The following is a 13,983-nucleotide window of genomic DNA, read 5'->3' as shown; positions in this document are numbered from 1 at the left end:
GTTTAAAAGGATAAAAATGGTTGTTAACCTCTAAGAACAGTGAATTCTACTATATACCTGTAAAATAATGCAATCTATCCAAATGCAATATGTACAATAACAGCAAAGTAAACACAATATGTGAACTGTGTCAGATTTATGTTGAACAAAAGGAAGCAGCAATTCTCTAACTACATTGTTACAAGAAATGAGGTTTAAGATGTAATGTAAGGAAACAAATATGGAAAACTCTACCCATGGGTGGAGAGATGATCATATCACAAGTATGAGTTAGAATCATATTCTAACCTAAATGTTTGTTTCCAATAATACATAGTTTTGGATACATAAAGTGGTCCTGGATAAACACCAAGTCAAATTTTTGGTAAAAACTCTAAGTCAATATCCCATATTACTTTTATTTTAGCTGAATAGTTTGGTATCTATATCTTAATTATTACTAGATAAATATTATACTGTCTCTAAACTTATCTATTGGAATGGGATCAATATCCAGCTGCAGACTAATCTCAATAAATCTCATCAAAATCATTATTTATACTGATTTTGTAAACATTGATGATTTCATGGATTTTGTGCCCAACATTTACTAAATCAGTTTGACTAGATATAAATTCTACCAGTGTGTCTCACTAATTATATATTAAAATGTCCTCTTATTCAGTAATATTGGGTGCTTCTGGTGCTATTCTTTCTTACAAATGTAAAACACAGAAATTAATTTTGAAACTATTCTTCAAACATCAGAAAATATTTTCAAAATCAGATTATAAGTTCACTTTCCAAGCACTATGCTCAGCTTTACTCAATGATGTTGGCTCTGCTCTATTACGTTGTCACTTGTTCAAGTCAACAGAGCAATTTTTCTCATTTATTCAGTTGGCACAAGCTTTTCAATCAAAACTAACAATAACCCTGCATTGGGGAAATGGAGGAGCCAAGTGGTGGTGGCTCAAAAGACAGAGAAAAGGGGGGGGGTCTTTGAGTTTGAGGCCAGCCTGGTCTACAGAGCAATTTCTAGAATAGCCAAGGATAAACAAAGAAACCCTGTCTCCAAAAAACAAAAACAGCAAAAGCAAAAGAAGAAAAGAGAAAGAGAGAGAAAGAAAGAAAGAAAGAAAGAAAGAAAAAGAAAGAAAGGAAGGAAGGAAGGAAGGAAGGAAGAAGAAAGAGAGAGAGAGAGAAAGAAAGAAAGAAAGGAAGAAAGAAAGAAAGAAAGAAAGAAAGAAAGAAAGAGAAAAATGTAACAAGACTAAGGACAGACTAGTAAGATCACCTCCAAAGACAACACTGTAACTGCCCACTTCAACTGTTAGCTCAAAAAACATTCTACTGAGCATAAAATTACATAGAAAATAAAGTGCTTCAAGCATGTCCATCTCCAACCCTGACCAATCATTTCATAGTTTATAATAAATTAAATTTTTAAATAAAATTAAAAATTAAATCATATAATACTTTCAAAATGCACAAACATAATGAAGAGCAAAGGACACCTGTTCTAACAGGTGAACTACCAAAACAATGAACTACCAGAGCATTGAAAATCAGATTTGAGCCCTGCCTATGCCTTGTATTTCCTATTATGATCCTTGACTTCTTCCTGGCAAAATTGTTTAATTAAAAAATATATAGTCATTCTATTTTATTCTTTGCAAGCACTGCCACCACTAGTATTGTTATACATAGCATGAAGAAAGAATTATTAAATAATATCCATGATACCCATAGTGAGAAGTGACAAAGATGCCCCGCAGTCTTTAAATGAGCTGTCTCAAGAAAAGCAGCAAAAATTAATGCTGACGCTATAGCCATAAATTGACAAACTATGTCAGTGACATCACCTGGTATGAATGTACTCCAAGATTTCTCTACTTACATTCTCAAAGACCTCTTGCTGGACTCCACTATCTCCAGAACCCAAGCCAGGAGGAACACTGGGACTGAAGGCCATAAGGTCTGTCTTTGGCGGGAATTCTCCAGAACACACCCTCTGCCTCCTTTGCTGAGAGCAAGACCAGCTCCCCACTGCGCTGGAGCACACCAGCATGGGCTTCCCGGGTCCACAGGTGACCTCAGTGGTCAGGGATGAGCATCGCAAAGCAGTGTAAAACACCAGTGTGAGCACCAACAGGCTGGACACTGCACAGATGGCGATAATCAAATACACATTGACATCCACTACAGATGATTCAGAGGCTGTTGTACCTGCCAACACCCGTGAAGAAGCCTTTGGTGCCTGGGAGTTCTCAACCAGAGAAACCAGCACTGTGGCTGTGGCAGTCAAGGCGGGCTCACCATGGTCCTTCACCAGCACCAACAGGCGCTGGCGTGGCGCATCTGCTTCATCCAGGGCGCGAGTGATACTGATCTCACCTGTGTATAGTCCCACACGGAAAGGATTGCGCACACTGCCAGCTCCGAACTGGAGCTCATACGACAGCCAAGCATTATAACCAGAGTCCGCATCTACTGCGCGCACCTTCGCTACTACATATCCGGAACCCACTGACCTAGACACAAGCTCACTCACTGCCCCGCCGGCTCCGACAGCTCCGTGGGGCAGCAGCGTGGGCACGTTGTCATTCTCATCCAGCACAAAAATCTGCAGAGTCACATTGCTGCCCAGGGAAGGCACACCAGCATCCCGCGCGCTCACCTGGAACTGTAGAAGCTCCAGCTCCTCATGGTCCAGAGGCTGTAGTGCAAACACCTTGCCGCTTTCCGCGTGCACAGACACATAGCTCGACAGCAAGCGCTCGCCCACCCTCCGCTCCACCAGGGAGTAGGACACCAGCGCGTTCTCCTGCGCATCTGCGTCCACCGCCGACACCGTGAAGATGTGCGCGCCAGGCGGGTTGTTTTCCTTCACGAACACCGTGTATTCTTGCTGCGCAAACACTGGAGCGTTGTCGTTCACGTCAGCCACATCCACGGACACGCTGGCCGTGGCCCACAGCGAAGGTGAGCCTCCGTCTCGGGCTGTCACCACCACCTTATAGTCAGCGGTGGTCTCTCTATCTAAAGCACTGTCCAGCACGAGGGAATAGTAATTCTTGAAGGTGGACACCAGCTTGAAGGGGACATGAGGAGACAGGGAGCAGGTCACCTGACCGTTGACTGTAGAGTCAGGATCTGTCACACTGATTAAGGCAATAACTGTCCCCACTGGAGCGTCCTCTCGAACAGGGAGCGATAATGATGTTACTATTAACTTAGGCGCATTATCATTGATGTCCAGGACTTCAATTAAGATTGTGCAGTGACCGAACATTGGAGGACTGCCTTTGTCAACTGCTTCTGCTCGAATCTTCCATAAATTTGTTTCTTCAAAATCTATTTTTCCATTGACTCTAATTTCTCCAGTGACTGAATCTATATAAAAAGTGGCCTCTGTCTTAGGAGAAACATCCGTTGCAAAGGAATAAAGAATTTGACTATTTGAACCTTCGTCCAAATCCGAGGCATTAAGTCTAGTGACCAGGGTACCATTTCTTGCATTTTCTACTAGCTTTACCCGATAGATTGCTCTGTCAAATGCTGGTGCATTGTCATTTGCATCTAGAACTGTAATGTGTAACTCCAAGGTGCCTGTGAGCTCAGGTTTGCCCCCATCCGTTGCTTTAACCACTAAGTGAAGCTCTGAAGCTTGTTCTCTGTCTAAAGGTTTTTTTAACACTAGTTCGAGTGGTTTTACCAGCTCATCTGTGGTTGGTACTTTCAGGGAGAAATATTCACTCGGACTCAGTTTGTAAGTCAAAAGAGCATTGGTTCCGATATCTGCATCCGAGGCGCCCTCTAGTGAAAAATGAGAATCTAGAGCTCTCGTTTCCGAAACAAAAAAATTCTTTTGTGTCGTTGGGAACACAGGAGGGTTGTCGTTAATGTCCCTCACCTCCACCTCCACGTGGAAAACCTGCAGCGGACGGTCCACGATCACCTCCAGGTGGATGCTACACTCCGCGCTCCGCCCGCACAGCTCCTCCCGGTCGATCCGAGAATTCACAAACAAAATGCCATTCTGCAGATTTACCTCCAGAAGGTCCCCGCGGTCCTTGGACGCCACCCTGAACAGGCGGGGCACCAGCTCCGCCAGCTCCAGCCCCAGGTCCTGCGCGATGCGGCCCACGAAGGTGCCGTGTTTGGCCTCTTCTGGGACGGAGTAGCGGAGCTGGCCGCTCCCAGGCTCCCAGATTGTGAACAGCAAAAGTGAGAGCAGCTGGCACCAGGATCCATAGTAGTGTTTCATGGCGACAAAGGACGTCTTCTCTTGAATTTTTTTTTAGTAGTAGTGATATTCTTGCGCTAAGATAATATTAAAAATGTGAGTGCTGTTTTATAGTCTTTAAAGCTGGAGAGTAGCTTCTTTCCGGTCTGCAGAGGATCTGATTTTCTTCTGTTAGCGCTCTTGTTGGAGAACAACGGCACCCTGTGGCTCAACGTGTAAGTGCAATTGCGCTCTGCTCTCTTTGCTTTTCAGAATGACTTCCTTTGTTTGTGTTTTTCATTGAAGGTTTCTAACTACTTTTTATTTCAATAGCCAATAAATAATTAGAGACTGTTTTACCTTAGAATTATAGTTTCTGGAGTAATTTCATCTTCTGTATAGACATCCAAGAACATATTACTGCACAAACTATATTATCATGTAAAATTATATGGACAACATACATTTGAAGCGGTGATACAGCTTTTAAGAGATTTTAAAGAAATGCAACATATTTAAGTACCTCATATCCAACCTCTTCCTAAGACTATAATTGTGTTTTTCTAATAGTTTATATGCTAAATTATTCCGATTATTTGATTTAACTCTAAAGAGAATTATTCAAAATGCAGATTTTCTTCTACCACTACAACACAATGGAATTTCATTCAATGATAATAAGCTATTTACTATTTTATCAAAATGGTTATTTACTTGATGTCAATAAATTTACTCAACACTGATTTTAAGAATTTAGAGCACATTTGTAAGGCTATATTATTTTACAGCTTTTGTTCAGTCACTAAATTTACTCAGGATGAATGTTATTTCCACTTCAATGTGAGTTATACTTGTTACTTACTTGAAAAATAATCAATATAGCTTCAATTACCCGTAATTGTTTTTATGATTAAAAACATAAATCCTAAACCAATATATTGCACTGTTAAAAAGAACAAGAAAAAAAAATCCGCCTAAATTCAGGAAAGGAGAATCATGAAGAAAAATTAATTTCCTATTTTTATAGGAAATTATCCAATGTGTTTTGACATAACTCCATACTGAAATGAAGGCCCATTCCTATTTTTGAATTGAGACATCACTTCATTTATCAAGTATGTATAAAATGTAATTTTTAGGTTTAAAATTTGTGTGTGGGAGGCATTTGCAAAATTAGTTATAGTATCATGAGAGAGTAAGAAGAGGTCTTAAAGGGGGTAGGAAATAGAATGGATACTGTAATACATGTGATAAGACAACAGAAAGGCCAACAAACCAAGGCAGACAGGACACCAGGCAGAGAGAGAAAGAGATGACAGGAAAAGAGATGGATCGCAAAGCATGTTACCTGAAATGACAACCCAAAACTTAATTTCAACAACTTAAAATGCAATTTTAATGTTTTGAAGTTTCAATTTTTTTATGCAACTAACAATTATATTATAATAATAAATCTATGTGTTAGTAATGTATCTCAAATACTATCAAGCAAGATGGCCCTTGCATTCAACAGGCAAATGAAGAAGAAGAAGAAGAGAGAGAGAGAGAGAGAGAGAGAGAGAGAGAGAGAGAGAGACAGAGAGAGAGAGAGAGAGAGAGAGAGAGAGAGAATTAAAAGACACAATTTGAGTTTCATAGGGGAAATTAACAAAAAGGCTATATATTTATTTTAACTAAGCTGTTAGCTGTGTCTCTTTGGGTTGTATACTCTGGATATCTTATTGGATTTAATCACTGATGAGCTTGCAAAAATTAATAACTGAAAAATGATGAGGGAAAAAATAATAAATTCAGAAAAAAAGAAAAATAATAAATTCAGCAACTTGAGAAATACACAATAACTCGGTGTGCTTACATGTTTGATATTAGAAATATCACATACATATAAAAGCAAACGTATCTATTATACATACACCCACATGTATGGGTAATGAGAAAGAGAGAGAAGAAACACAGAAGAGACAGGAAGAAACAGAGGTTCCTTTTTAAGTCTACAGCCAAGCCAGGTACAATAGGTCAGGCTTGTAATTCTGGCACGTGGGAGACTGGGGCAGGAAGCTCACTGTGACTGTGAAGCCACCCTACGCTATTGTGAGACTCTGTCTCAAAAACATAAAATAAAATAAAAACTTGGAGATTGAGCCAGGATATCTTCCCTGTGAGAGTTAAAATACCTCTTAAATTTGGTATTGCAATAGTTGCATTGCTTTAAATTAGTATAACTGTTGACATAGGTGCACTTCATAGCTGAGATAGTACCATTAACATGAGTTATGACTAAGGAAAAAAAGAAATTTGGATAGAAATTCAAATCTAAGGCATAGATTTCATAAGTATGTTTGCTACAGTGGTTAATACATTTTAACTTAATCTGCGTTTTTCATCAATAATCACTGAGATTTAACATTGAGACCAGCCACGGAAAGCTGGCAACTGAAGGAAATATGGCATTTGTCGTCTTGTTACAAGTTTGTGTTGTTGAACTTCCTTAATGATGTCAACGTGGACTAAATGACCAATTCATGGTAAATGGAGAAGGACAAATAACTGCTAAAAATCAGAATTAAAATGACAGATAAAAATCAGTTGCTTTGATGATGCTGGAAAAAGTTTGAAAAGTTACCAGAAAGCATAGTTGGTAGGGCGGTTTTGTCTCATCGGAGTTTCCTGGAGGAATGGAACTTATAGAATAGAACATATGTATAAACAGATAACTACATAAATGGCTGTCTACCAATGAAAGATCCAAGAGTGTAGTGCTTGTTCAGGCCATAAGGCTGGATGTCTCAGTTTCAATGTGTGCCAGAATTCTGAAAAAGTCTACAATGCCAGGAAAGACAGAGACATGCTACTGAGAGCCAGAGCAAGCAGACAAAGAGCTAGAAGGCTTCCTAATATGTTCTAAGACTGTCCTAACTTAAAGGTGTGTATTCCTACCTCAAAGGATCCAGATTAAAATCAGGTTTTCCTGCTTCGAAAGATTTAATTAAGAAAAAAATCCCTCAAAGATGTACCCAGTCGATGGAATTTTAGGCAATTCCGGATGTAGCCAAGTTGACAACAAAGAGCAGCCATCACTCCAAGTAACTTAACTAACGTGCATATCTATCTTTATATAAACCAGCACCACTCTGCTTAAGATAACAAGAGAAGCTACTAACCTAAACCACACACAGCATAAAATATTCTAAGAGAATAAAGTTTTCTTTTCACATTTTAATATTAATTTAGACTAAAAAAAAAATTTAGCCTCTTGAAATAAGAATGCTAGCCTGGTACTTAAGAGAACACTTCATTTGAAATCGTACATCACAGAAAGGGAAAGCAATTTGATGGTGGTGCTGTTCTCTATTTGTAAAGATTTATTTTATAGTTATGTCTGAGTATTTTGCCTTCATGTATTAGATGCACCATATGCATGCCTAGCACCCACAGAGGTCAGAAGAGAGCATCAGATCCCCTGGAACTGGGGTTACAGATGGTTGTGTGTAACCATGTGGGTGCTGGGAATCAAACCCGGGTCCTCTGCTTGAGCCACAAGTGCTGCTGAGCCATCTCTCCATTCCCAAGGGAGACAGTTTTATATTTGTTTGTTTGTTTAAGAAAGGAGCATAGCATTTGCTCTGTCTGTCCTGGAATTCACTATGCAGACCAAGCAGAGATCTTGCCTCTGTCTCCTGAGTGCTGGGATTAATGCTGCGCATCACCATTCTTAGTGAGATGAAGTTTTAAGAATAATTTTCAGAGACTTTTCACTCCCATCATAACACTTTTCTGAAAGGGAATGAGCTAATACTTGAATACCACAAGCTGCTTAAGCTTTTCTGATAAAGGAGAGCATTGTGAGGGGTTGTTGAATAAAATCATGCCAACAACTATGAAACATCCTTCTTCTACGGTAAAAGTGAATAATTCATACTGGAACAAGAACCAGTCCTACTGAAACAAAAGAAATCATCAAATAAGCAAACATTATCACTGAACTGGCGGTCTATCTTGCTGCAACACAAACAAATGTAGTTGCTGAATATAAAGTCATGTTCTGATATACATGAGGGACAAAATAAAATGTTAAACGTTCTCATGAAAAGAAAAAGAAAAAGAAAGAAATGCAACATTTTGTTAATGCAACTGGATCAAATCAAAATTTAACTTGAAAATTAAATATAAATAAATAATGCTATAAGTATTTGTAACATAAAGACAGCATATTAAAATAAAACTTACTGCATCCTCAACATACGTTCTACTGGGGAAACTTTGTGGGTTCGTAATAGTTATATGTAAATTACAAGTTTTAGACAGAGCTTTGAACAGTAACGCATAGATGGACATCATAAAACCAATTTCTGGAATTCACTATATTTCAAAGCATGACTAAAAATTTTGTGCACGGTGGTACTCAGGCAAAGAAAATGTGTCTGGGACACACATTTGTCATAGAATAAAATGAGAGAGAAAATGTATTTCGTCAAGCAAAATAAAAATGTAAAATGTAATAGCCCACCTTCCCGGACACATCTCCTCCAGCAGAATGATTTTCCATTCCTACTTCAGCCACTGGGCAAGGTGTAAGACTTGGGCTAAAAGCCATGAGGTCGGTCTTGGGTGGACCCTCTCCAGAGCATACTCGCTGCTGTCTCTGCTGTGAGTATGACCAGGTCCCCACTGCGCTAGAGCACACCAGAGTGGGCTTCCCAAGTCCACACCCACCCTTCATGGGTGCAGCTGAGCAGCGCAACGCTGTGTACAGCAGCAGCGTGAGCACCAGCAGGCTGGACACCGCGCAGATGGCGATGATCAGGTACACGTTGACATCCACCAGTGATGCCTCCCTTCGTGAGGAGTTGGGCAATCCCTGGGAAGAAGCTTTTGGCACCTGGCCGTTCTCCACTAGGGATACCAGAACCGTGGCAGTGGCGATCAACTTAGGTTCACCATGGTCCTTCACCAACACCAATAGGCGCTGGCGCGGTAAATCAGATTCATCCAGGGCTCTTGTCATGCTGATCTCACCCGTATAGAGACCCACACGGAAAGGGCTGCGCGCGCCCACAGCCGGGTGCAGCTCATAAGACAGCCACGCATTGTAACCAGAGTCTGCATCCACCGCGCGCACCTTTGACACCACGTGTCCTGCACCCACTGACCGCGATACAAGTTGGCTAAATTCGCCAGCAAGTCCACCTGACTGATGCCCCAGCAGCGTGGGCACGTTGTCATTCTCATCCAACACAAACACCTGCAGAGTCACATTGCTGCCCAGGGAAGGCACACCAGCATCCCGCGCGCTCACCTGGAACTGCAGCAGCTCCAGCTCCTCATGGTCCAGAGGCTGCAGTGCAAACACCTTGCCGCTCTCCGCGTGCACTGACACATAGCTCGACAGCAAGCGCTCGCCCACCCTCCGCTCCACCAGCGAGTAGGACACCAGCGCGTTCTCCTGTGCGTCCGCATCCACAGCAGACACCGTGAAGATGTGCGCGCCAGGCGGGTTGTTTTCCTTCACGAACACGGTGTATTCGGGCTGAGCGAACGCAGGCGCATTGTCGTTCACATCAGCCACATCCACAGACACGCTGGCCGTGGCCCACAAGGAGGGTGAACCCCCATCACGGGCAGTCACAACCACATCATAGTTAGCTATGGTCTCTCGGTCCAGAGCGCTGTCCAGCACGAGGGAATAGTAATTCTTGAAGGTGGACACCAGCTTGAAAGGGACGTGATTTGCCAAGGAGCAGGTCACCTGCCCATTGACACCAGAGTCTTTGTCTGACACGCTGATCAGGGCGATTACAGAGCCCAAAGGAGCATCTTCTTTCACTGGGAGAGACAAAGAAGTAAGGACTATCTCCGGTGTGTTATCATTTTCATCCAAGATTTCCACGAGTACAGTGCAGTGAGCAACCATAGGTGGAAATCCTTTATCTGTAGCGTCTACATGAATTTCATAATTATTGCTCTCCTCAAAGTCGATAGCATCATTTATTTTTATCTCTCCAGTCTTTTCGTTTATTAAGAACTTTTTTCTTATAATAGACGAGGTCAACGAGCTAAAGGAATACTCCACATCTCTGTTTATTCCTTCATCTGAGTCAGTAGCATTAAGCCATATTACTAAGGTTTGATTCTCTTGATTCTCATACACCTTAACTTCATAAACAGATCTGTCAAATACAGGAGCATTATCATTAACATCCAATACCTGGATCAACAGAGAAACCGATCCGGTAAACTCAGGTTTGCCTCCATCGGTTGCTGTCAGTAGCAACTTTAGCTGAGGATTTTCTTCTCGATCTAACAGTTTTCGAAGAACAAGCACTGGGAATTTGCCTTTGCCTTTTTTGTTTACAATATCAAGGACAAAAAACTCATTTGAACTGAGTTTGTAAGTAAGCATCGAGTTCTCTCCAACATCTGCATCAGAGGCGCCTTCTAGTGGAAATCGAGAATCAAGCAGTCTATTTTCAGGTACCAGGATCTTTTGTTCCGCTACGGAGAACAGCGGGGGGTTGTCGTTAATGTCCCTCACCTCCACCTCCACGTGGAAAACCTGCAGCGGCCTGTCCACGATCACCTCCAGGTGGATGCTACACTCCGCGCTCCGCCCGCACAGCTCCTCCCGGTCGATCCGAGAATTCACAAACAAAATGCCATTCTGCAGATTTACCTCCAGAAGGTCCCCGCGGTCCTTGGACGCCACCCTGAACCGGCGGGACACCAACTCCGCCAGCTCCAGCCCCAAGTCCTGCGCGATGCGGCCCACGAAGGTGCCGTGTTTGGCCTCTTCTGGGACGGAGTAGTGGAGCTGGCCGCTCCCTTGATCCCATGTTGCAAGGAGCAGAAGCCAAAGTAGCAGGCGCCAAGCTCCATGGCTCAGACATCTGAAGATTACCACTGAAGCATTCTCTTGTCTTAAAAATCCATGAATATGCCATCTGGGATGCACACAGGTTGTAATATCTTCTGGTCGGTTTCCTAATCTCATTTTTTAACCGAAACGCCGAGATCTCAGAACGTAGCTACTTCCTAACCCCTGAGAAACAACGAAGTATATCTTTGTTCTTAAAGGCTACATATTTCGTGGACGGCAGCGACATCCAGTGGCTAAATGTGTAAGTATAATTGTATGAGTGCACTTTTTCTTTAATTCACGTTTTCTTTGATTTGTTTCTGTGGATTATTATCCCTACGTATACTCAGTGCCTCATATTACATTTCTTTGACATGTGTGAATACTTGAAGTGCGACTTTTTCTTTAAAGGTAAAACCACAAGAGGTGATTCCTTTCTTGATCGTGTGATAATTATTAGGTAAATTCTGACATGTCCCTAAGAGTCGAGTAATAATGAGAGGGCTGTGATTTTACTGTGCAGCAGGAGTAGCCTTTTCAAGTTATAATGCTCAATTCAATTATTTTTGACGTTGTTTTAATGTTAAGTAAACTTCATTTAGATGGTAGTTTCACGACACCGATGCAGTTGTTTGTCAGATGTCTGTGACTCCAACGTCAGCAGTAGAATGTGGAGATCCCCTACGTCAGCACTGGCTATTTTTCCACTCACATTCTTCTGTATGTCTCTAGCAACCACACAACTTTGGCTTCTAACCCATGCAAACTCTCCGTGCTCCATTCCCACCCTCATGATAATGTCTCAAACCCAGGGTGCCTCTATAGGAGAACCGAGCACTCCACACGTGCGACTTATTCTCAGACCCAAGTTTGGACACATTTGTTTTTACAACACTTATGACCTAACCTGGCTCCTGGGGGTTGGGTGGGGGTTTCCTTAGGAAAATCATCACTCTCCAAGTGGTTAAACTATGGCTGGTACATGGGCTGAGGGGGTAGTGCTTACATGTAAGAAAGTGGAAATCAGTTATATGGAAAGAAATTTCATCTTATTACATTATACGTTGAGTAGAAAACCTCGTTTTATATAAATCATCAAATTCATGGATTCTGCTTTTAGAGTTTGCTACAGGAAATCCATTGTTAATACTTTTTTAAATGTTGAGTAGTCTCTGAATTCCTGTTACCAAATGCATGCCTGTCAAACCCACTTACCTGGAATTCAGACTTATGCTTTCTAATATTTGTTTGCCGTTGTTCTCCACATTCTGAGCACTGTTTGCTTTCTGTTTTGTTTTGCTTTGTTGGGGCTCTGTCGGGCGGTGAGAGAGAGTCTATGTACCCTTGACTGATCTTCAACTCTCTTTGTAGACCAGGCTAGCCTATTTCTTACAGAGATCCTCCTGCCTCTGGCTCCGGAGTGCCAGGGTTAAAGGCATGTACATTATGCCCTACAGGTTTAAGTATTTGACTATGTAGTATATAGACTGAGGGGAGTTATCAGTGTCACTTGCACCCAAGACAGTTGTGTCTCTGAGAACTCATAGTTTCAACACTTTGTCCTCGGTACTATAACATGCATCCCTTCTTATTCATGTCTACATTGATGTAGTTGGTAATTTAGCCATTTATAGTAATCTGTGTCATCTCCCAGCTTATAGGCTGCCATCTTATATAAATTTCAGAATTTGTGAAATACAATAAATAATAAGTAAATGCGATTAATTTATCTTTAGGGCACATAAGGAAGCATGAAGGCAGTGTAATCCAAGGAGTGAGACTGGAATTAATGACAAACTGGTGATAGACCACACTTTGTCACTTTGCCTAATAACTGACAGTTTATGCCTCTCCAGCAACCTGCTCAAGCTAAACTAGACTTATAAATCCAGAAATGAAATGCCTGAAATTTCTTTTATTACATTTCTTCCTGAATTTTAGTTTGTCAAATGAAAATGAGAAAATTAAAAGATAGCATGAACTAAATGGACAATTTACAGAAACACCTACTTGAAAGTCACAAATCATAGTCTCCAAATGTAAAGTATAGCACGTAAGAACATAGAGGAGTCTTGTGTTGTAGAATAATGAAATAAAAGTAAATTCTCATCTATTGTATGGAAGTTTAGTTTTGTACTTTTCAGACTATGAATAACAAGTGAATTTAAAGAATTAAACCTTTACATCCCAAATATTTAATCACTAATCTAAAAAGAACATTAATTTTAAAAATCATGTTCTAAAGTCCCAAGGGATGCTGGTCCACACCTTTAATTCCAACACTTGGGAGGCAAATGGAGGAAGATATCTGTGAGTTCAAGGCCAGCCTGGCTTACAGAGCCAGTTCCATTACAGCCAAGATTACACCCCCCCCCCAAAAAAAAAAACCTGTCTTGATAAACCATAAAAGAAAAAGAAATAATAACTTCTGAAAGAGAGTATTTTTTGTAATAGCACAAGAGTAATAGTCCAGAGTTATAAACATTATAGAAATCATTGTCAATAGACAACTTCTTATAATTTACATTGTGAAAGACTTAGAAATATCTTTTACACATATTGAAATGAGAATCATATTTATACTCTTTTTAATAGAATTGTGTCTATGAATTTGGGGGACTTGTTTGTTTTTGTTGCTGTTTAGTTTATTTTGCTTTTTACTTTTTGAGACAATAGTCCTGACACTATGTAGACCAGGCTGGCCTCAAAATTACAAATATCCACCTGCCTCTGCCTCCGCCTCCGCGCTTAGATTAGAAATGTGAACTACCCTACCTAGCCTAAAATTAGGCTTCTAAGTAAAGACGTTTTGTTTGTTATTTCTTTGGTTTTTGTTTTTAATGATCCCCTGGTTGTGTCTCCATGCAAAAGATGTTGAAAATTAAATTTTATATTCATGTTCACTGAATGACTACTGAGCCAT

At 41.0% G+C, this 13,983-nt stretch overlaps 1 protein-coding gene across 7 annotated transcripts in view; it reads right to left on the bottom strand.

Annotated features, from left to right (window-relative positions):
• LOC308423481 (protocadherin alpha-9) overlaps positions 1-13,983 on the bottom strand; it is a gene marked incomplete at both ends in the record, with an annotated part of 218,243 nt that overhangs the window by 154,964 nt on the left and 49,296 nt on the right. Inside the window, one exon of one of the 7 annotated variants that reach the window (XM_080920169.1) lies at positions 8,715-11,195. The exons of the other annotated variants lie outside the window; for them this stretch is intronic. Coding sequence (XP_080776295.1) covers positions 8,715-11,195 — 2,481 coding nt within the window. Of the gene's footprint in view, positions 1-8,714; positions 11,196-13,983 lie in introns of those variants that run through there. 7 annotated transcript variants of the gene reach the window in all.

This window comes from Micromys minutus (assembly GCF_963924665.1).
Source record: "Micromys minutus genome assembly, chromosome: 8".
In the NCBI taxonomy this organism is placed as follows: Eukaryota; Metazoa; Chordata; class Mammalia; order Rodentia; family Muridae; genus Micromys; species Micromys minutus.
This window is presented reverse-complemented; position numbering and strand designations above follow the sequence as displayed.